Below are 24,608 nucleotides of genomic sequence, written 5' to 3'. Positions count from 1 at the left end.
ATGCCCATATCTCCATATACAGTACATGGTATCATACAATAGATCTCCATATATGGGTAACCGGTTCGATATATATTAATAATGAATTTGCCCTCTTCGCGTCCTCGCCCTTTAGGGCGAGGTCGTTTTTCGCCCTTAGGTGTCTTACTGGTATATTTGTTGACTTGTGTAGTCTTGACGTCAATGACATAACAGATATCATTCTATTTCCTCTCACTAAGGACTCACACTTTGATGTGTTGATTACAGAGGAAATTGAATGACAGAAACGTGAGTGAAAGATAGAGAGAGGTAGACAATGTGCATGAGAGAGAGACGTGAGTGAAAGATAGAGAGAGGTAGACAATGTGCATGAGAGAGAGACGGGGAGGAAGACAGTAGTGACAATGTACAATAAGGCATTCAAATGCCACACTATTTTAAGAATCAGAATCAGATCAGAATGAACTTTATTGTCACATCAGACGGTGACAGGTGTGAAATATGTTTTTGTGTGCAAGCTTTCAACATTTGCAGTTTCAAGAAAGAGTTAGACATAAGACATAAGACATAAAGACATAATAGATAAGAAAGGAACAAAGAACAACTCAAATAACAGGAAGGCACAGTCAAATCTAATGTACAATGTTGAATACATGTATTGTCCACGGTTAAAAATAGCAATGGATGAATTGCAATGCAGAAGGCAGAAATGCTTCTTGTGCAGGTAGGACAATATCCAGCAGATATAAATAGAAGCTGTTTTAAAAATCACAGTTTCATGTGCGTGGTTGAAGTGGCGTGGTTAAAGACGAAGTAGAATTATCACCGCATTGCTGCTAATACATTGCTAATACTGTAGGCCAGGGCATGCCTCCTGGCAGAGGTTTGTGCTCTACGGGGCGCACCTTTCTAGTTGTTGTTGTTGTGAGATGTACCGATACCATTTCTTTCCTTCCAAATACCCATAACTTTGTTAACCAATTTAAAAATAATCTTGGACTGTAGCTCTCAAAGTGGGGTCCAGGGACCCTTACAGGTCTGTACTCTGTAACTCTTATTTATGTGGCTCCATGAAATTCAAACGTTTGAGAACCACTGATCTAGGAATAAATAAATTACCCATTATTGATCAAGTACAGATACAATTTAGTAAAATAATAATAGCAACATCAACTGAAGCATTTAAAATATAAAATAATTGACGACTGTAAATGTCATATCATTGTGTGATAAATGGCGTGGTATCTGAATGGCATAGACTGGCATACTCGCTGATACCGATTCAACCTTTTTCCACAAGAGTGCCTTGGTCTCATCCTTTTTTGAGCGGTGGTCACACCGCCTCCTCTGAGTGACTTTGTCTGTATGAATGAATGAATGAAGAATGAAATATTTATTTACGTGTCATGCCATCATTTTGGCCCATCCCATATGGGATTATATGACAATTACACAAAAAATTACATTACACTGACATCAACAGTCCCTCCCGTCCATATCACATCTTATAACATAATCATGTAAGTTACTATGTTACTATCTATCTGTATCTATGTATGTCCGTAGCATGAGCTGCCATACCGCTGCTGAAATGAACTGCTACACACACACTGCCACGCACACACACACACACGTCACGCACCATCGCTCAATTCAAACTTGGTTAGATTTTTGCACTGATACCAGCATTTTAGGCAGCATCGGCAGCCTTTCCGATACTGGTATTGATATCGGAACAACTCTTATAATATTAACCTAACCCCATCATCTCTCTCTCTCTCTCTGTCTCTCTGTCTCTCTCTCTCTCTCTCTACCCCCCCCCCCCCCCCCCCGTCTCCCCTGCAGTGGGAGGAGGTGAGCGGCTACGACGAGAACCTCAACACCATCCGGACTTACCAGGTGTGCAACGTCTTCGAGTCCAGCCAGAACAACTGGCTCCTCACCACCTTCATCGACCGCCGCGGCGCCCAGCGCATCTACGTGGAGATGCGCTTCACCGTGCGCGACTGCAGCTCCATCCCCAACGTGCCCGGCTCCTGCAAGGAGACCTTCAACCTCTACTACTACGAGAGCGACGCTGTCATCGCCACCAAGGGCACGGCGTTCTGGATGGAGGCGCCCTACCTCAAGGTAAAGGGGTGGGCGATATGGCGATGAATATCGCTGAGACGATAACAATGTCTCCACGATATGCCTTTGCAGAGACATCGTATGTATTGTGATACAATCGAGGGAGCCTTATAAAAAATCCTGTTGAATTAATGCAGACATTCATTGCAGAATTCATTTAAACCTGCATTTTTGTCTAAATCAGTAGTTGTCAAACTTTGAAATGTCAAGGTCTCCCCTTAACTCTGACAGTGTACAAATGAAACCAAATGGTCCCTTACGGGTTCATTTGGTTTCATTTGTACACTGTCAGAGTTACATACTTGTAAGGATCAATTTAGACCTCCCAAAAGGAACCCACAGAGTCCCTGGACCGCACATTGAGGACCACTGGTCTAAATGGTCTGTTACTCCTTTTTCTTTTAGTTTTTGTTACCTTGTACTGTAGGTGGTTATACCGTTAAGTAACTTGAAAAATAACCATAAAAACCAACATGAAAAAGAATCGTGATAAGATCGTGTATCGTGATCACAGCTTGGGAAAATATTCTGATATTGTATTTTTCCATATCGCCCCCACCCCTACCTCAAGGTGGACACCATCGCCGCCGACGAGAGCTTCTCGCAGGTGGACTTCGGCGGGCGCCTGATGAAGGTCAACACGGAGGTGCGCAGCTTCGGGCCGCTGTCCAAGAACGGCTTCTACCTGGCCTTCCAGGACTACGGCGCCTGCATGTCGCTGCTGTCGGTCCGCGTCTTCTACAAGAAGTGTCCCAGCGTGGTGCAGAACTTCGCCATCTTCCCCGAGACCATGACGGGGGCGGAGAGCACGTCGCTGGTCATCGCCCGGGGCATCTGCATCCCCAACTCGGAGGAGGTGGACGTCCCCATCAAGCTGTACTGCAACGGAGACGGAGAGTGGATGGTCCCCATCGGCAGCTGCACTTGCAAGGCCGGGTTCGAGCCCGACAACGGGAACGTGTGCAGAGGTAACGAACCAGTGGGGTGGGAGATGGGGCATTAACGAAAAGTCGACTTCATAACACAAGTCGACTCCCACCAGAAAAAGTCGAAAGTCGAAGTTGAAAAAACGAACAAAAAAACGTTCTATTGTGAAAATAGCCGATCTACATGCTCTTGTGAGCATGTAGATCGGCGATTTTCACAATGTCTGCCTCTAATATTTGACAATTTGGACAATGTTTAATTTGCCATTTTAGAGGTATTAAAAAGTCCTTAAATTGGCACTTTAGAAATGCGCAGATACCCTCTATACACTTAAACTTTATGTTGGTTTGTTTACAGTTGAGTGAGAAAATAATGTTTCACATTAAGTCAATCATCTGGGGACCCCCCAAAATAATTGGGGGGTCGTGTGTGATGTGATGACGTCATGAAACGATAAAGTCGACTTCAACTCAACTTTTTACTGAGTCGTGTCGACTTGCAAAAATCACAAGTCGTTAACGCCCTAGTCACCTAGTGGGAGATGTTGTGTCTGCCGACCGCATTAAGGGGGCCCCTCTTGGGAACGCTTGTTTTTGCCTCGTTCGATCCTTTCCCAGAGTGATGGATGACTCGTGATAGATCAAATCACTTTGTCTTAGACAGGTGACGCCGCTCAGATCTATTTTTCGCCTTGGCGTGTAAGCAGACATGACACGCATCATAGATTTGGCAGCATCATTGGGAAGGATCAAGGGAGGATGAGTGGCGTGCTGTATTCTCTCCCTTGATCACATCCCGCCTCCTGCCTGAGCGAGCGAGTAGGAGGATTGCATTGATTTCTAACGTGCAGAGAAAGCCAGCCTTACTATGGAAGGCTGCCTTAACGGATGGCCAGAGGTTGAAGTCTGCTTGGTGTAGCTGTGTGTGTGTGTGTGGAGGATACGGTGCTGAGAGAGAGAGAGAGAGAGAGAGAGAGAGGTTGAATGGTTCTGCAATGCTGTCGCACATGTGCATGCATATGCACATAGTGTACTGTAGGTTAATCTGGGCTTATATTGTGAGCGGCACATCTCTTTCTTCCCTCCACTGTCCTCCAATGCACCTTTACACTATGCTCACAGCCACACACACGCACGCACGCACGCACGCACACACACACGCACACACAGAGAGAGGGGAAATGTGCTCAAGGTGTCCGTTGACGGTAAAGCCTCCCGGCTCGGTGCTCTATTGGCTGGGTCTGCCTCCGGAGGTTAGCAGGAGGGTGTGTGGAGCCCAGATAAGATTGACTGACGCACATCTGCCCTGATCAATAAACAGATATGAGAGCGCCTCATATCTCCAAAACAGACCGTGTGTGTGTGTGTGTGTGTGTGTGTGTGTGTGTGTGTGTGTGTGTGTGTGTGTGTGTGTGTGTGTGTGTGTGTGTGTGTGTGTGTGTGTGTGTGTGTCTACTGTACTCTGTTAGCACCGCTCTGCACCCCACGCACGCACGCACGCACGCGCACACACACACACACACACACACACACACACACACACACACACACACACACACACACACACACACACACACACACACACACACACAGTCCTTGGCTGAGGAAAGATGACTTTCAGAAGCAAAGCGGCGAGGCAGAAGTTGCCTTCAGTCAGCTCAAATGTCATGTTGTAACCCAATTTAAATGGGAATGCATTTCCCCCCCCCAAATCATCCACTGTCTCTATACATTATTCATAATTCATTCATTGCCTTTTACATGACTTTAATCGTTGTGATGCTTGTAGTCTTATCGTGATTGCATTCAAGGTGCCACAGATTCACATCATTCTGGAATGGTAATGCGGCGCTGCAATGGTATATTTATGCAAAACTAAAAAAATAAGAATGGACCTTCATTTTGTTACTGTGTTAAACAATATGGAACACAGGGCCAAACAGTGCACAGCTATCCATTCCAGCTCACACTGTGATATGTACAGTCCAAAAGATGTATGTCCTTCCCAGGATACAAAACCCAGGTCTCCTGTGCAGGGGATTAAGGACCCTACTTTACACCTGGTGCTAAATGGCACTAGACTCACGCTAGTCTGGGATCACTTCACTTTTCGGGCTTGTAACCGGTCTGGAGCGGAAACCACAACACGTCATGTTGTAGTACTCGAAGACTACAATTTGGCCGGAACTATCCACCGGAAACAGGTTTAACCCAAAATAATTCCCCTGCGCTCAAGGACATACTTTTAGGGCCTACCTAATAAACTCATTGATGCTTTTGAAAAAAGCGTTTGGTATATGCATCTTTTAGTCCAACTCGTAGCGACTGGAAAGACTACACTAGGCTACTGGAGCATTTTGATAGGGATTGGGGAAACAAACGGAGGGAACCAAAACAAAGTGACGTCACTTCTTCTTGTGGTTTCCGCGCTTTAGGCGGAAACCAAATGGCCTGTTGTGAACGAACACCAGGCTTTCCCCCAGAAAGCCTGGTAGGCGAGGTTAGGCGCACACAGTTGTTATTTTCACTCCTGGCGCCAGTGTTGTTTTTGACAGCAAATCCTGATTTAGTTTTAGTCATAGTCTTTTGAATAAAATGTCATTTAGTTGTAGTCATAATTTAGTCACCTGAAAAGTTTTTTTTTAGTCTAGTTTTAGTTGACTAAATATCATAAGATTTTAGGCGACTGAATCTACAGTTGATTTAGTCGACTAAAATGCATTTTGGCAGGCCTTGACGGCATCGTAATGACTGATTTTCCACTTGGTTGCGTGGTGAAAATAGCCGATCTACAAGCTGCGCTGCGACGCGTTGTGAGCTAGTTTTTATTTTGTTGACGAAATTGTCAACAATGGCGTTGTGTGCTTGTAGATCAGCTGTTTTCACTACTTTTGTGCGACGGCCTTGTATGATGAAGCAGGACTTAGTTTAGCGAAAAAACGTACAAATTTGAAACTTGGAGATACGAGGATTCTGCCCGACAGTGACAATGTATACTTCGCAACACACTGCATTTGATGGTCTAACTAAAACGAACATTTCAATTTTAGATACATTGTACAAAAAAAGCTTTTCCACATGCAGTACACACTGGAAATTTATCCACTCCTGTGCTATACTTGGACTAAGGAGGACTGTGCTTTTTTGAGGAAAAAAAAGCACAGTCTCTCTCTCTCTCTCCCCCCCCCCTCCTCTTTTTTTGTTTTTACTTATTCTTTTTATTCGCCACCCTGTGCAAAATGTGGAACCGCAACGTTCCATTGTTAGCAGCAATCACAAAGGCCATTTTGCTATACCTAGCTTGCTGCTAACAAAGGCTGTCACAACAAACACTCCAAGCCACACTGCTGGGGAAGAATGACACTTTGTTCACAATCTTAGACAAGTGGATCGTGGTGTTGGTGCTTCTGTTTTGACAGAACGGGCCTTGTTTGTGTGCTGTACCATATAGCCCGCGTACTGCGTCTTTCATGTCTGCCTTTTAACATCCGCGAGCGTAAAAGAGGACCTGTAATTGCTCATTTATACTCCATCGTACGACAGTGTCCCCCTACCGAAATAGCCGTTCCACAAGCTCACAGCGTGTCACGTTGCCGCGCGTTGTAGGCTTGTAGATCAGCTATCATGGCACCGTCGTGCAACTGAGTATAAATCAGGCTTACGGGTCTAACCCTTAGGATTTCACTATGCTTCCTCCCCTGCGTTGGGTGTTTTCCTTTTCTCCACCTTTATTTACTTCAAGTTCGTACACAAAACAGCCGTCCCGGTAATTGGAGCCTTTAGGCATTCCGATTTGTTTGTTGGAGGCTTGGATGTGGTGCCTGTTGGTGGGGGGTCCCTGTTGGTGGGGGGTCCCCGGGGGCAGACGTAAACATCGCAGTGCAAAATCACACACTCGCAGATACGGCTTAACATATCGTCGCTGTCGGGTGGAAACCTTGTATGTCCAAAACCGTTCGTTTTGCATTTAGCACTTTAAAAATGACTTGGTGCAAGGCGTTGTGTGCTTGTAGATCGGCTGTTTTCACTACTTCTGTGCGACGGCCATGTATGATGAAGCAGGGCTTTACTTTTGGAAAAAACGTACAAATCTGAAATTTGGAGATACGAGGTTTCTGCCCGACAGTGACAATATACATCACAAAGACATGCACTCATACAGTACATACGCACACACACACACCATGCATGTACAGTATGTAGTACACAGACCCGCGCACACAACCTGGATCTGCACACAATTGTGCCGAAAAAAAACTCTTCGGAATCAGAAACCGCGTGGGCGCACGCACACACACACACACACACACGTGCACACGTACACGCACACCTCTCTGCACTACAAAGAGTCTTTGAGCAAAGGAGATGTGTATTTGCACTAATTCCCACAATCCCCCTGTCTTCCTTCATAAGTGCTCTCAGAAAGACGACTTCCTGCTGGGCTGAACTCGTATGCCATTCCTCTCCCCCCTCTTTCTCTCTCCCCCTCTCTCGCTCTCCCTCTCTCTCTCTCCCTCTCTCTCTCTCTCTATCGAGGTGGAATGGTAGGTCACTGTGGTGGTGGAATCTAAAATGGGGGGCCTGTGAAAGGAATGGTTTCATGTAAACGGTTCCGATGGCGTCGGTAACACAAGGCTCAATCCAAGGTCTCCTTATTGTTACGTGTTGTGTACGACCACGAGCTACACGAGAGTGCAATTCTTTTGTTCTGGGTTTCTCAGAACATGCAATGTAATGTTCTCAGTGCTGTGCACACATGTTCAGGGAGAGAGAGAGAGAGAGAGAGAGAGAGAGAGAGAGAGAGAGACAACAAGGGAGGTATGAAGTAGGGATGGGACGATAAGTGATATTATCGTTTATCGTAATAAAAAACACTCGCGATATTCGTATCGTGGAGATTTAATTCATCGTGGTATCGTCCTCTGTCATGCACTGGGATCAATTCACCTTTTATTTGCAGAGCCGCATATCCGGTATCAGTTAAACCCTCTATAATTGGTAAAAGGTACTTGTAAGATGCGTACTTGATACAGTCTCTTTTTCACTCTCTATCAAATGTCTTTGCCAAAGAATAGCCGATCTACAAGCTCACAACGCGTTGCGGCGCGACGCGTTGTGAGCCTATAGATCTGCTATTTTTTGGCAAATGTTCCGCCCCAGGATAATGGATTTTGATTATCACGATAATATCGCAAGTCACGATTTTCTTTTGTCACAATAATGGTGATATGAAATGTTCATATCGTCCCATCCCTAGTATGAAGTGGTCGCAGCATAACCAGAAGCCTCTCACCTCAGGGCCTCCTCTGAGAGCACTACTTTCTCAACCTTTTATTTTCCGCCCAATATCCTTCGCTGCCGCGCGTAATCCATTATTTAAAACGCAGACATCTAACCTTAAAGTGCTCGTAGAAAGCTGGAGCACTCGGGGCCCCAGCCAGCCAATAAGCAGGGGGCTGGGTTCGGTACAGTAATGTGCCCCCGGCATTGAAAAATTGAAGTAATTGCCCATTAGAGATTAAGTGAAAGGAACAAAAAGAATACGAGAGCATGCAATTACATGCTCAAATAGTCACTCGTCACTGAGAGTGTGACTCTGGAGATGCGGAGAGCGTTAGCCCCACGCAACGCACTGGCGGACTTAATGTGTGCTAATAATAATCGGGTTTCATTGAACGGTTATATTGTCCAATGTAGCCAATGTGGGTTTTACATTTTCCTTGTTAACGTTAACTCTGTTCGTTTGAACGAAAAGAAAATCTATCCGCCAGATTAGAAGTGCAACTGCTGGGCATGTTTTTGTCTGCGTAAGAGTGTGTGTGTGTGTGTGTGTGTGTGTGTGTGTGTGTGTGTGTGTGTGTGTGTGTGTGTGTGTGTGTGTGTGCGTGTGCGTGTGCGTATGTGTGTCTGTGTGTTTGTGTGTGATTGTGAGAGAGCGAGCCTCCATGTTGCTGAGTGCATTCTCTGCAGACTAAAATGTTTTAATTAGTGACAGATAGCATGGTGTGCGCGCGCACGTGAGTGTGTGCGCGCCGCTGCTGTTAGGTGGGCAGAGAGACCATGTAGAGTTGTTGTACTGCGTAAAGATAATGCCGCCATGCCACCCTCATTACTGGTTTCCCAGCCCCCACAAAAAAACATTTGTGTATGCCTCTGTCTCTGCCTTTGTACCTCTCTACATACCTCTTGGCTATGTAAGCAATCTGCTAAATATTTGATTGCCTGTTCAATCGAGCAGAGATGCTCCAAATAGCAGATGAGTGTGTGTGGGTGAGTGAGTGTGTGGGTGGCTGGCTGGGCCATGTGTTTTGAGAGAGTGCTTCGCACAGTGTGTGTTCCACAAGTGACTTGAAGGGAGTGGGTTTCGCGGTGGTGCTCTCAGCCCTGTCGCGGCCATAGCTGTGGTCACCATCAACTAACTGAGTGACTGATCACTCACTGTATGTATGTTGGTTTAAATGTCTGCTGCGTAATAGGGCATTAACGAAAAAGTCGACAAGTCGACTTCATTACACAAGTCGACTCCCACCAGAGAAAGTCGAAAGTTGAAGTTGAAAAAAAATATATAATAATACTTTCTATTGTGAAAATAGCCGATCTACATGCTCAGAACGCCTCGCATCTGCCTCTATATATTTGACAATTTGGCCAAAGTTTAATTTGTCATTTTATAGGTATTAAAAAGTCCTTAAATTGTCACTTTAGAAATGTGAAGATACCCTTTCTATACACTTAAACGTTATGTTGGTTTGTTTACAGTTGAGTGAGAAACTAAACTTTTTACTGAGTCGAGTCGACTTGCAAAAATCACAAGTCGTTAATGCCCTACTGCGTAACCCTGTTTCTCTTTGAAACCTGGTACGAGGGCACCAACATGGATCATTTTAATGCACCTCTGTGATATTCTCACAGGTATAATGAGGTGATTAAAACTCCCTGGCAAGCTCGTTTGTTTTGCGACCTCGAAGTGTTACTAAGGAGTTCATAGTTTTTAGGCTCTCCAGAAGTGAATGTTTTCTTTTTGTTGTTGTTGTTGTTGTTGCATAAATAGCCTCACAACTAACACAATTAATCCATTTAGACCGTGTACGCATTATCACGCATCACTTTATGCTATTGCTATTCAAAAATAGCAGATATACAAGCTCACAGAGCGCAGCACTCGGTGCCGCACTGTGAGCTTGTATATCTTGTATAGCTTGTATATCTGCTATTTTTTTTAAAATCGTGAACATTTTTGCAAGTCTTTGAATATTTTGACCTGATTCTATAAGTGTCTTTTGAATCCTTCCAAGGTTTTATGAAAAACATATGTTTCTATGTCAGTGGTGCTCAAACTTTTTCATGTGTAGGACCCCCAAAATGACATGTATTTGGCCACGGACCTCCATCTCAAAATATGTAGTTCCAGGGACCCCCAGAAGCAAAAATTTAGTTGCACAAATTTCCATGACTTTAAAAAAAAATAGTGAGCTTGTAGATCTATTTTTCAATAGCTTAAGTATAAAATAACCCCTGGCCTAAACGGGTTAAATGAATTGCGTCCAAGCGCAAATCAGACCTTTCGGAGGGCCCTTCATTCATTTTTTGTGTGTGTGCCGTGTATGGAAACCGGTGCACTCGCCCCCTCGGGAGAGCCTGAATTCCTTGGGAGCTGATTTACGCCTTGCCTGGGAGTCTATAAAGCTCCCTGCCCGGGGTTTATGAGGGCCCTCTGCAATGGTTTTTATTCTTTTGTAATTGGTTAACCGTGCTGAAAGCTTATTGCCGCGCTTGTAGCTTTTGTCTGATGGGCCATTCCTATGCAAAGCACACAGCTGCTCTGAAGAAGCCCCCTCGCCCCAGGGGTGGGGGTGGGGGGGGGGGACCGATGATGAGGGAGGGGGGGAGAGGACAGTGAGAAATGGTGGGATGGACACGGGGCGGACAGACCTGTGGGTTTCTACCAGACTTGTGGGTTCTAAAACGTTTTCATGCCGCGGACCCCTACATTTATGTTGGCCGCGGACCCCATTTAAAAATATTTAGCTGCCGTAGCTCACTGAGCCACTAAGATGATGGCTTTCCATCCAGGAGAGCAGGGTTCCATCCCTGGGCGTTACATTGGTGCCGTGACTAGGGTTGGGACCCGAAACCGGTTCTTTTTAGGACCCGGTTCCATGATAGCGGGTCCAGAACCGGGGGTCAATCATTTTTGCCGGTCCGATTCTCTTAACGGGTCTCATCAGCGCGCATTTAATGTGCATTCCATTGCAAGCAGCTGTGGTGACGTCAGGCCACCTCTACAGAAAGAATGCTGGGAATGTCCGCGTCACTGAGCAGCGCGAGTGAGAGCGACGACAACTGAACACACCAACAAGCAGCGTGATAAACAAACAGCATGGTGCCGAAGAGACAGAAGTCTTCCAAAGTTTGGCTGTACTTCAGCTCACTGGAAGCGCGTTCATTCTGACGTCCATGAGCGGCGCTCGTAGGCTCGTTCGGTCTGCGGTCTTCTGTCCTCGCATCTTTCTTTTCATTCACATTTCACATTATGCTCCAAATAACACCCGCAGCTGCAGAAGACCTTGCGAAAGTTGATATGTGAGCGGACTGAGGCGCTCCTCTGTGCCGTCTGCCTGGGTGCTTCTCTTCTTCCTTGTTACGTCTTTGCAAGTTGCAACGCAAGTAAAGCCTGACTACTTCGCTGTGTTGCATGCCGAAAATAGCTGATCTGCAAGCTCACAACGCGTCGCATCCACAAGACAACGTGAGCTTGTAGATCAGCTATTTTAACCAACGCTTAAAGCCTTAAACATACAGATGGGCGCGACGTTTAGAAACTTGACTTCACAATAGCCCCTTTTCCACTGCAGCTTTAGTACCACACCACACCACACACCACATGAATATATCTACATTTTCAATTACACAAAAGTAGCCCTATTGGTAAGAAACAAATTGACCCTTAACTGTGATTATATTACAATATAAATTTGTATTACAACAACTATACCTAAATTATTATTTATTTTGAACGCCCATTAGGCTTATGTAAACAACTACTGTTAAATGGTCTCAATCGTTCATGTTTTATTTTTCTATAGGACATACAGAAGCGTCAGTGTCAGAAAATATGAAAATATATATATATTGGAACCGTTAAGAGAACCGTTAGGAACCGGAATCGTTAAGAGGGAATCGCTAAGGACTCGGAATCGTTAAAATCCTAACGAGTCCCAACCAAGCCCCCAGAACCCAGGGCTAGATTTGAAGCAACGGCTACGTGCTAGCATGTAGCTAATCCAGGTGCATTCTGGGGGTTTGGCCCCACTAGGTAGTGTGAGCGGAGAGCAGCGTGACGTCATTTGTGGTCTCGAATAGTGGCCAATTTCCCCCAGAATGCACCTGGATTAGCTACATGCTAGCACGTAGCCGTTGCTTCAAAACGCCACTGAGCACTTGCATTGAAATGATAGTGGGGGCGGGGCTCGTCCGCTCTCTATTTTATATATACTCTATGTCTATGGTCCCAACCCTAGCCGTGACCCGGATCGGGTTTCCCAGTGGTGGGAGGTCAAAGTGAGTGTAGCAGTAGTGGTTCAAGACCCCCAGAGCCTGATATCTCCACCGGCCAAGGGGCGAATTTCCCTTTAAGCTAGTGGTTTAAATGTTCGCTTTCCATGCAAGTGTTTCATTATCATTCAAAACCTCTCCTCAATAAAGGTTTTTCAAATTGTAAAAAAAAAAACCTGGAAAAAAAAAAAAAACATAGCGACAAAATATCAGCTTGTAGACAACAAAAGTATAATACTTGAAAGATGCAATTGGAAATTGCAATTGTGGTTGCCGTGACCATGATACGAGTCACACTTGCAAATATCTCTCCCTATAAAGTGATTAAACCGTTACCTCACTTTACTGACGACGGTAGAAGATGGCAGGAAATCTGAGTATAACAGTAATGCGACCCAGTAATACATTTTCCGAGCTATTTATTCGTCACATCCATTGATTTATTCATGACACCACATTTCAACACATCCCTCCACCCATCCATCCATCAGTGTTGATTTTGTCGACTAAAACTATGACGAAAAATGTTTGTCAACTGCGTTTTTTTCACTGACGAAAACGAAATAAAAACTAAGCTGTGATGATAAACTAGTTTAGTCAACTAAAATACATTTTAGTTGACTAAATCAACTGTATATTTAGTCGCCTAAAATCGTATGATATTTAGTCGACTAAAACTAGACTAAAACTAAAACTTTTCAGGTGACAAAATTATGACATTTTATTCAAAAGACTATGACTAAAACTAAATCAAGATTTGCTGTCAAAAACAACACTGCCATCCATCCATCGATCCGTCCACCCAGCACAGTCTTATTTTCCGGGGCAGGTACACGCGCATCCCACTGCAGTGTACAGGACAGCATGGTGATGTGGTATCTCTCCTTATTTTCCCTCAGCGTTAAGCTCCAGCGGGCTTTTGACACATTGGCACATTAATATTACAAATATTCAAATAACTTTATTTAACATTCCGTGGGCTGGCGGTGCTGGCAGGAGATTCACAGCCCATTGAGCAAGTGCGCTTCCCTGGGCTAAGTGCCGATTCATCATGGCTGCCTTACTCCTGTCTAATGGCTGCCATCATGGGGCTGCTGCGAGCACACGCACACACGCAGGCACACGCACGCACGCACGCACACACACACACACACACACACAAACACATGCACACACACACACGCACACGCACGCACACGCACGCACGCACGCACGCACGCACACAAACACACACACACACACACACACACACACACACACACACACACACACACACAGTGGTGTAAAGTAACTAAGTACATTTACTTACGTACTGTACTTAGGTACAGTTTTGAGGTATTTGTACTTGACTTGAGTAATTCCAGTTTTCAGTACTTTTACTTCTACTCCGCTACATCTCAGAGGCAAATATTGTACTTTTACTCCACTACAATTATTTGAAAACTATAGTTACTAGTTACTTTGCAGATATAAATTATGATATTGCAAAACATACATTAATCCACTATTTCTCTATTTTATACCTAGGATATTTGTACTTTTACGTAGTACTTTAAGTACATTTTGATGCGAACACTTTCATACTTTTCACTCAAGTACATTTTGAATTCCGGACATTTACTTGTAACAGAGTATTTCTATATTACAGTAGTGATACTTTTACTCAAGTAAAAAATGTGAGTACTTTTTCCACCACTGCACTCACACACACACACAGTCTCCATTCTACCTATAATGATGGAGGTCAGGCATACTGTAAGCGGGAGCAGAAATGTATTCGTTTTTTTTCCTGCTGTGTATTTTTTCCCACGGTGTCGGCCAGCAAGTCGTGTGCATACTGTACAACATACTGTACAACATACTGTACAACATACTGTACAACATACTGTACAACGGCAAATTCGGGACACTCGTGGATGTATCGTGGACATTTCGGCGGAACATGGATTATTGTCACATGACAAGAAGAAGTGGGTGAATTTTGTATTTGCGTAAGCTCCACCATTTTTGTAGTTTTCCAGAAATGGAAGGTTAAAGGGACAACTTAGTGTTGTTTTTTTTTACAACAAGGCTTCATAGTTTAGAGAAAAGAAAAGATGAGCGTTAAAATGTTTTCATTCACTGCTTTCTATCGTTTGCGCCATTTTAAAGATTTTGATTTCAGTGGGTGGGGGCATGCGCCATAGATGTCTTTATTACTATTTACAGTAACATTACTAACCCCCATAAGTCTGCCCATGAAAGATTGCGGTGCATCTTGGGAATGGGCTTATTGTGTCTAAAAAGACATTATTTAGCCACATGTACGCATGCCGAACCGGACCTGTTTCATTAACTTCATTGTGGCCGGAGTTGACCCACACCCGCAACAATTCACCCTTTGTCAAGTCCCGCCCATTGTCCTGCCCCTCTCCACACCCATTGGTTGCTGTGTCTTGGTGGGACATACAGTGGGACATTCCATCCACTGCCATGTTAATTCAGTTGCTTCATATTGTTATTCTGTGTGCTCAATTCTAATTTCAAACTTTGTTTCAGTCAATTGGAGCTGCTCAGTGGCAGCATAGTGAATCAGCATGTTTTTAAATGTTTTTATTTCTCCAAAGATTATGTTTTAGCTAATTCAACATGAAAAAGGCGGAACCAGGGCGGGACAAGGCAGATAGAGCCTGCGGTTGGTCAGTCAGGGACCAACCAGGGGGCTAACAAAGGGTGAATTGCTTCTGAGGCTGACCCAAACCTACCCGACACGGCGGATCATCCCGCAGAACCCGCAGGTTACAGGCCGACCCACGCATCACTAATATTGATCGATTGATTGAAGACTTTATGCTGAATACGTTATCTGTGGGAGTGTCGCAGGTAGCTTCAATCAAATGGTCGCTTTTCATCACCTCTAAGAGAAAGTCGTGGTCTCCATTGTCCCCAACATTGCAGTGTTCTGTAAGCGTTCACAGGACAAGTTCCCCAAAATCCCAAATCCAAGCATGCTGGGAAAAACACACCACTTCACTTCCAGGTATTGTCAGTTAACCCAGGGGTCTTCAACTAGGGGTGTGGGACGCATAGGGGGTCCTCAGAGTTACTACAGGGGGTCCCCCAAATCTTTGAGTGATAGGAACTTTTTTCTTCTTTTTTATATTAACCACTTGAACACTATAGTGTCCATATTCTGAGAACTTTAGCCAAAAATAGCAGAGCTTGTAGATCGGCTATTTTTGGCAAAGAGGTTGGTGTAGAGGGGAAAAGAGCAGATTAAGTACAGACTGGAAGGTCAAGTTTATTACTTATTGACCGTTCAAGTGGTTAAATATCTGAAAACACAAATTGACATGAATCCAAAATACACCGATGATTGTGCTGTCAAACAATGAAACTATGGAATCTTTGAAAAGGTTGTGGGCGTCCCTGCTTCATCTCTCTCTCAATTAAGGGGTCCTTGGCCTGAAAACGTTGAAGACCCCTGAGTTAACCCATTCTCTGCATACCTATCTGCCTGCCCTCACAATAGTGTCCTTATAGTGGTCAGGTTTATGTGTTTGCTTTGTGTTGTTGCTCCAGTGCGGCGTTGGCTTGGTCCTTTATGTGTCTCAGGTGTGCTGGATCCACTCCAGCTCAGCCAGCCATTAGAGCCAATTCCAGTCCATTTGGTCCTGTCCATTCCTTCCTGATCTACTGTGGTTCATGAGCAGACAGACTAAAGCCGGTTGCACACTGCACTGCATGTTTTCGTTGCGTTTTGGAAATCGGAAAGCCGTAGGCCAGGGAGAGAGAGAGGAAAGAGAGAGAGAGAGCACGGGACTCAGTGCGACAGCTGCGAAAATCGAAAAAAAATCAACCCTGGTCCGAAAATAAATAAGAACCTGCCGGCAGTGTGCAAACGTGATTGACATAACGTGAGGTAGATTTTTTTATTCACGCGCTCCGAAATTCACTCCGATATTCGGCCCGAAAAACGCAGCAGTCTGCAAAGACCTTCACACTTGTTTCTGTTCAGCCGTTCCCTCACACGCACACATGCACGCACACACAGACTCACGCACGCACATAGAATACCTGCACACACATACTTTCTCACAGACACATCTTCCTCCATTGTCTGTTTCTTCCGGTTCCATCCTATTCATTCTCTTACTTTATCTCTCTTCGACACACACACACACACACACACACACACACACACACACACACGCACACACACGCGCACACGCACACACACGCTTGCACACGCCGCCTAATATTAAACAAGTCACCTTGAAGCCCAATTAAGGAGGCCTCTGACTCTTCCTCTCCGCGTCGCAGAGATAGACAAGCGCCGCCGCCGCACCGCGCAGACAGAAAGCAGAGTGGGGAGAGAGAGAGACAGAGAAAAGATAGGACCAGAGAGTGAAAGGCTTCTTGTTCCCATGGCTCTCAATGGGCTGAATGGGGCCAAGAAGACGGCAGAGAGCGGCACTGAAAGGAGTGTGCGACCCAAACAAAGAGCCATAGAAAGGAATGCCCAAACACAGTGTTTGTGGTGACCCAAAACACAGATAGTCTCTCTCTCTCTCTCTCTATGTCTCTCTATGTCTCTCGCTCTGGCTGTACAGCGACAGAGTCAGCCTCTAATGATGCCTGGTGGAGTCTGGGAGCCTGCGTTTCACACACAGGCTAACGAACATACCGACTATACACCGAGCTGTTGTCACCCGTCCGCGGGTGGAGACTATAAAGCCTGAGTTATATTTGGTTGCGCGTTGGTATCGCGCGCCGGAAATGGATGATCTACAAGCTCACGGCGCCGCACGACTGCGGGGCGTCGTGAACTTGCAGATCGGGTATTTTTCGGCTTGCGCGACACCGGCGCGTATCTAAAGTGTAACTCGGGCTTTGGGTCTATACCGCTCTCTCTTCCTTTCAGTGAATTCTAACTCGCTTTCCTGTCGCTCCTGTCAGTTGGCAAAGGTTTCTTTTTGTGTGTTTTTGTTTGTTTGTTTTCTCACGTCTCCACTGATCTGTTTGCTTCCAAACTTTTCTCACACTTTTTATTTGGAACCTGCCAGTCTTACATTTACCCTTATGCAAATCCCCTGTCACTTTTGTTTGTCTATATCGTCGTTGTTGGGTGGAAACGTTGTATGTCCAAAACCGTTTGTTTTGTATTTATCATTTTAAAAATGATTTAAACTAGTGAAAACAGCCGAGGTGCGAGGCGTTGTGTGCTTGTAGATCGGCTGTTTTCACTGTTTTCACTACTTTTGTGAGACTGCCTTGTATGATGAAGCAGGGCTTTACTTTGCGAAAAAATCTACACAATTGAAACTTGGAGATACGAGGTTTCTGCCCGACAGTGACGATATGTTTGTTATTTTACTCAATCACTTCCCCTGTCTCTTCTCTTCTCATCTCTTCTCTTCTCTTCTCTTCTCTTCTCTTCTCTTCTCTTCTCTTCTCTTCTCTTCCTCTCATCAGTGAATCATCAGGTTCAACGCTGGGTGATTGACAATGGCAATTGGCAGCCAGTGAGACGCAAGGGGACAGGGACAGACAAAACAAGGGGACAGGGGACAGACAAAACAAGGGGACAGGGACAGACAAAACAAGGGGACAGGGACAGACAAAACAAGGGGACAGGGGACAGACAAAACAAGGGGACAGGGGACAGACAAAACAAGGGGACAGGGGACAGACAAAACAAGGGGACAGGGACAGACAAAACAAGGGGACAGGGGACAGACAAAACAAGGGGACAGGGACAGACAAAACAAGGGGACAGGGACAGACAAAACACTGGGACAGGGACAGACAAAACAAGGGGACAGGGGACAGACAAAACAAGGGGACAGGGACAGACAAAACAAGGGGACAGGGACAGACAAAACACTGGGACAGGGACAGACAAAACAAGGGGACAGGGACAGACAAAACAAGGGGACGGGACAGACAAAACAAGGGGACAGGGACAGACAAAACAAGGGGACAGGGGACAGACAAAACAAGGGGACAGGGGACAGACAAAACAAGGGGACAGGGACAGACAAAACAAGGGGACAGGGGACAGACAAAACAAGGGGACAGGGACAGACAAAACAAGGGGACAGGGGACAGACAAAACAAGGGGACAGGGACAGACAAAACAAGGGGACAGGGGACAGACAAAACAAGGGGACAGGGGACAGACAAAACAAGGGGACAGGGGACAGACAAAACAAGGGGACAGGGACAGACAAAACAAGGGGACAGGGGACAGACAAAACAAGGGGACAGGGACAGACAAAACAAGGGGACAGGGGACAGACAAAACAAGGGGACAGGGACAGACAAAACAAGGGGACAGGGACAGACAAAGGCCCCCGTGGCCACAGCAGATGGACGGCGCTCCACTCAATTTGCCCGTGTCACCCATGTTTGCAAAACACAAAAGGTCCAGGACAAGAGAGGGTCCACAGTGGAGGAGGGGGTCCTCAGCACCCTCTCCACCCTGGCCCTGACCCCCATAAATCAAACCGCTCCTAACCTCTGGCTCTTGAATTGTGTTTGTTCATATTAACCACTTAAGCCCTGCTTTTTGAGCCGATCTATAAGCTCACAATGTGCCATAAGGCAGTGGTTCTCAACCTGTGGGTCGGGACCCCCAGGGGGGGGGGGTCCTCAAATTATTTGGAGGGGTCCCCAGATGAGTAACTTAATGTGCAACATTGTTTTCTCCCTCAAAAGTAAACAAACCAACATAAAAGTTTAAGTGTATAGAGGGTATCTGCACATTTCTAAAGTGACAATTTAAGGACTTGCTTTAAGGACTTGATTTAAGGACTTAAAACTCGCTCACGGCTTTCTCTGTGCAAACACAATCCATCTCTCCTCGGTCTCTCCACAAACAGAAAAAGAGCATAGTCATAGCATGCAACTCGGGAGACAAAAAGGCAGAGTTTGACAGAACACGTCTTCCTACATGTTCCAGCCACCTACTGTACTGTACCACCCACTCCCCATGGACACAAGGAAGCTGCAGGGAGGAAAAGAGTTGTATGGCAGACGGTGCAACTTTTTTGGCTTTTGTGTTCTATGTGCAACAATGTGGAGGGGCTCTCATGCAAATCCAATTTGAGGACGATTAGATGTTGCCCTCCGCGCATGTACTGTAGGCCTCACGGGGGAGGATACCGAGCGCGCAACTGATGTTAAACAATCAAATAAGTTGCCAGTTGAAACAAATTAAAGTTGAGGCAGATGTAATCACTCGTGTTAAAAAAAGGACAGATCTACCAGCTGAAAACGCATTTTCAGATGGTAGATCTGTTCCTTTTTTAAAGGAACAGATCTACAGAGACCTGTTCCTTTTTTAAAGGAACAGGTCTCTCTCATCTCTCTCATATCACCCTTCTGTATCCTCTGGAGTGCTCTTCCAGTAGGCGGTAATGTGCAGAGACGGCGAGTCTCTCCACGGAATGCCCTGTGCTCGAAAAAAGTACGACCTTTCTCTCTCTCTCTGTCTCTGTCTCTCTCTCTGTCTCTGTCTCTGTCTCTGTCTCTGTCTCTGTCTCTCTGCATTCATTCCAGTGGCGTCAGTTCAGAAAAAGCTAAGGTATGGCAAACATGACTGGTGTCTTGCATGCGCGTCTTTGCACGCGTGCAAGACACCAGTCATTTGCCATACCTTAGAAACAGGCATGTTACATTTATTTTAAGAAGTACATTTTATTTTTCCCCCCTGTTTCTACGGTTTCTTGGGCTGGATATGGCAGCCTGGAACGGTTGTTCAAGTGCAGCTAAACTTGGCATGTTAGTAAACGTGACACAATTAACAATAATGCATTGCACCTGTGCAGCTGACCTGCGGAACCTGGGAATGTACCATTTTGTAAAGATGGGGAGAATACAAGTGTGGAGAATATATAGTGACCATTTTGTAAAATTTTGCATTTGTAGTTATTTTACTGTAATTCAACAAGATAATAACCAGCACAGACAGACAAAGAGACATTCATGGATTTATATTTAAAAGTAACTTTTATTTCCCCCCCTGGACCCAGGGTATGGCAGCTGCATACCCCTGCCATACCCAATTGACGCCCCTGATGCATCCACTCCCTCTCTTCCTGTATAGCCCCGGCTGGGCTTTGCGGCCCTGCTCCACATTTCAAATCCAGGAAACGGTGTCACGCCTCCCTAGAGCTTATCAGCGCGCTGATGACTGATGTGTACTAGTGAGCGTTATGTTGTGGAACTTGTACACTAATAGCGTCCATTTGTTAGAAGTGAGTTGTGATCATTGGCGAGTGCCACTAATGTACTGTACTGTACCTCCTCTCCTTCTGCATGGGGGAAGGAACGCCCGGGGTCGACGGTGCAACAGAGGAGAACACAGTGGACATGTTTGTCTCCTTGTTTTGTGTTGCTCAATGCTCATAAGCAGGCTTTTGTCTTCTACCTTGTATTCATGGCTTATTATCACAGGCAAACACAATACGGCAGACAGTAGGGCATTCACGAATAGTGATTTTCAGTATTCAAATTATTCCTCGAGCTGATCTACATGCGGAACCGAGTCACATTAAATGTAATACCTACAATTCCAAGTGCTTGTCAGGGTGGGGGTCCCCTGTTCAAATATGTTTATTTTGGGGGTCACAGCCTAAAAAGGTTTGAGAAGAGAACCCCTGGTATAGAGCATCAGGGGCATTGACAACTCATTCTTATGACTTCCTATCTTGCCAAGTTTTATAAACTATATATTTTTTAAAGAGAAAACATGAAAAAAAAAATGAAAAAAAGAAAAAGCGAATATTCGACTTCGGTGAACAACGTCGAATAGTGACTTTGTTATTCGAATATTCTAATATTTGTTGAATGCCCTAGCAGACAGTAGCAACATCATAGGAAGTGGATTTGCAAAGAAAAAGGGACCATCCACACCAAGAACGATAACTATAATGATAACTATAAAAAACATTCAAGTTGATGGCACACCAGAAACTATAACGACAACAGTTTGCGAATGATATCTTTGGAATCCCTTTCGGACCGATTTGGTGGCAGCCAAATCATTTTCACACAGATTTCCACATCACTCACGCTGCAACACGTTTACAGAATGTAATCGCTCATCAGTGTGAATGCTCACATCATCATCATTACAGTTAGTGTTATAGTTATCGTTCTCGGTGAGGCCAGACCCTATTTTTTTTCTCCAAGCTTTTCTCAACAGTGTGAAAGAAAGAAAAGAAAAAAAGAAATAAGATCAATAATTTAATTTGATTTTTATTGCGGTGTTGTGGGAGCTCGTAAGCTTATATGTTTCGCTTGTAACATATAGCAGGCTAAATGATGATTGGCACAGATGATTTTGATTGAAACGCACCTGCCGAACAGGTCGCGTGGATGGAACGGTGGGGAAGAGAAAATCCCCTAAGCCAAAAGTGCATTTTCCACTGTGCTCACAATTGATTCTATCAATCCACGACGCGCTTCCAGCGGATATGTGGTTGGAATCAATGTAAAGCTTAAAATCTCTGGATTTGGGTCAAAACCTCTCTGAGATCTTCATTCTTTATCTGCGGTGGTCCCACACACACATTCACAAATCGTCACTGTCGGGCAGAAACCTTGCATCTCCAAGTTTCAGATTTGTACGTTTTTCCGCAATGTAAAAGCCCTGCTTCATCATACAAGGCCGTCTCACTGAAGTAGCGAAAACAGCTGATCTACAAGCACACAACGCCTCGCGGTGCGAGGCGTTGTGTGCTTGTAGATCAGCTGTTTTCACTAGTTTAAATCATTTTTAAAATGATAAATGCAAAACGAACGGTTTTGGACATACAAGGTTTCCACCCGACAACGACGAAATACTGTCTCTCACACAGACGCATGCATGCACGCGCACACACGAACACAGCCACGCACGCACAAACACGCGCAAGCACATTTCTTTTCATTGCCACAGGTTAAACTATACTCCGTATCTGATTTCACTCCCTTGTATTTTGCGGCAGTAACTCCATGCAGCACGACGACGCAGTTCTCCGTTTCCGTACGACTAAACATTCGTGATTATCTCCGTGTGCAATTTACGATATGACAGCAGCGGCGTATGATCCCGGAGCAACTCTCAACCTCGCTCGTAATTGCATAAGTCATATCTAACACACCCCTCATAACCTCCATGTAAAAGTGGGACAGTGCGCAATTATCAGACAATTAGACAACTCCTGTAATCCCCCCCCCCCCCCCGCCTGCCCTAACCCCTGCCTCCCCCTCTGGTTTTGTTCCTCCACGCGTCCGTGTGTAATTGCACATTTTCTGTGACGGTTAAAATACAGGCTGCACTTTTTTTTTCCCGTGGAGGGCCCTTTGGGGTCATGTTGGTTTCTGTGGCAGAGAAACCAGAGGAGATGGATCTGCTCCGGGCGACAGCAAGACAGAGAGAGCGTCTGAAGTGAAGTCCGGCAGACACTTGCGCGTGACAAATTATTGATCTGGTGCTTTGTTGTTGGCTCCCCGGTGCCAAGGACCCCTGCCCTGCCATGGCTGACTTCAGACAGTGTCTGTCTGTTGTGAAAAACACAGAAAGAAAGAAGGACATTGCCTTGAATACTGACTTTTGGCCAGTGGTGTAAAGTAACTAAGTACATTTACTTAAGTTACTGTACTTAAGTACAATATTGAGTTATTTGTACTTTACTTGAGTATTTCCAATTTCCAATACTTTTACTTCTACTCCACTACATCTCGAATCCAAATATTGTACTTTTACTCCACTAAATGTCTTTGAAAACTTTAGTTGCTAGTTACTTTGCAGATACAAATTATAATATTATAAAACACACATAAACCACTTTAGCCCTGTTTTATACCTTGGATATTTGAAAATAGCCGATCTACAAGCTCACAACGTGTCGCGATGCGACGCGTTGTGAGCTTGTAGATCTGCTATTTTACTTTTACTTTTGGTACTTTAAGAACATTTTGATGCCAATACTTTCATACTTTTACTCAACTACATTTTGAATTCTGGACATTTACTTGTAACGGAGTACATCTACAGTGCAGTATTGATACTTTAATTTAAGTACAAAATTGTAGTACTTTTCCCACCTCCGCTTTTGGCAAACACCGGGTGGGTGGCAAGAGCGAGATAGGTCAGGAATGGTGGTGGAAAAAGTTAAAAGTACTCACGTTATTGACTTACTTTGTAAAGTAAAGGTATCAATACTGCATATACTCTGTTACAAGTAAAAGTCCGGAATTCAAAATGTACTTAAAAAAAGTATGAAAGAGTAAAAAGTATGAAAGAGTTGGCATCAACTAGTACTTAACACATCTGTTGCCATGGCTTATTTCTGTCTGTACTGTGCTCTTGCCATGTTTTTGACCAACTTCGAAGACAGCCTCCGCATTCAGTTTTATCGTGACAAAATCACACAACACATCGAATGAAAGAAGAGATTCTCTAGTTTCACCCGGTCCAAGAACCATGTTTCTATGATGTTCGCTTCTGTATTTATCGGCCAGACAAAAAAAAAAAGCGGCCAAAAATGACCCCTTTTTAGACCTTGTTTTGAGAAAAACAGCTTTTAGTGAATGATACTGTATCAGGCTGAAAACTCACTTGATCTTTTTAGCTTTGATTTCAATGACTTCAATATTGTATTTACAGTATTTTTCCTTCAAAGAAATACAAAAGAATAAGACAAATAAGTGTTTTTTATTTTGTTTCTTTACCGTTTTCAATCAAGTGTATTCTTGCTAGTTCAGTGTTTCTCTGGCTTGTTCACATTGTTTCTCACATTGTGTGTGTGCGCGCGCGTGCATGCGTGCGCCTGTACGTGTGCACGTTCACAGTTCAGAGTCTGCATGCGTGCTCGTGTGCATGTTCACAGTTCAGAGGCTGCGTGCGTGCACGTGTGAGTTGAGATGAGGCCGGTCAGAAACAGCAGGCCAAGGTCTCCAAAGGGAAGTTAGTAGGCTCCTCTGCACGAACCACTACCTATAAATATAGAAAAATAAAATCCATTTACAATACAATACAATGTG

At 44.8% G+C, this 24,608-nt stretch overlaps 1 protein-coding gene across 1 annotated transcript in view; it reads left to right on the top strand.

The window, feature by feature from the left end:
• LOC308285406 (ephrin type-B receptor 1-B-like) overlaps positions 1-24,608 on the top strand; it is a gene marked incomplete at its 3' end in the record, with an annotated part of 349,613 nt that overhangs the window by 141,726 nt on the left and 183,279 nt on the right. The window contains exons 3-4 of the mRNA XM_080726148.1: positions 1,828-2,112; positions 2,684-3,080. Coding sequence (XP_080582274.1) covers positions 1,828-2,112; positions 2,684-3,080 — 682 coding nt within the window. The remainder of the gene's footprint in view (positions 1-1,827; positions 2,113-2,683; positions 3,081-24,608) is intronic.

Source organism: Nannobrachium achirus (genome assembly GCF_963921795.1).
Source record: "Nannobrachium achirus genome assembly, chromosome: 5".
Taxonomy (NCBI): Eukaryota; Metazoa; Chordata; class Actinopteri; order Myctophiformes; family Myctophidae; genus Nannobrachium; species Nannobrachium achirus.
The sequence above is the reverse complement of the archived record's forward strand: the minus strand, read 5'-3'. Positions and strand labels throughout refer to the sequence as shown.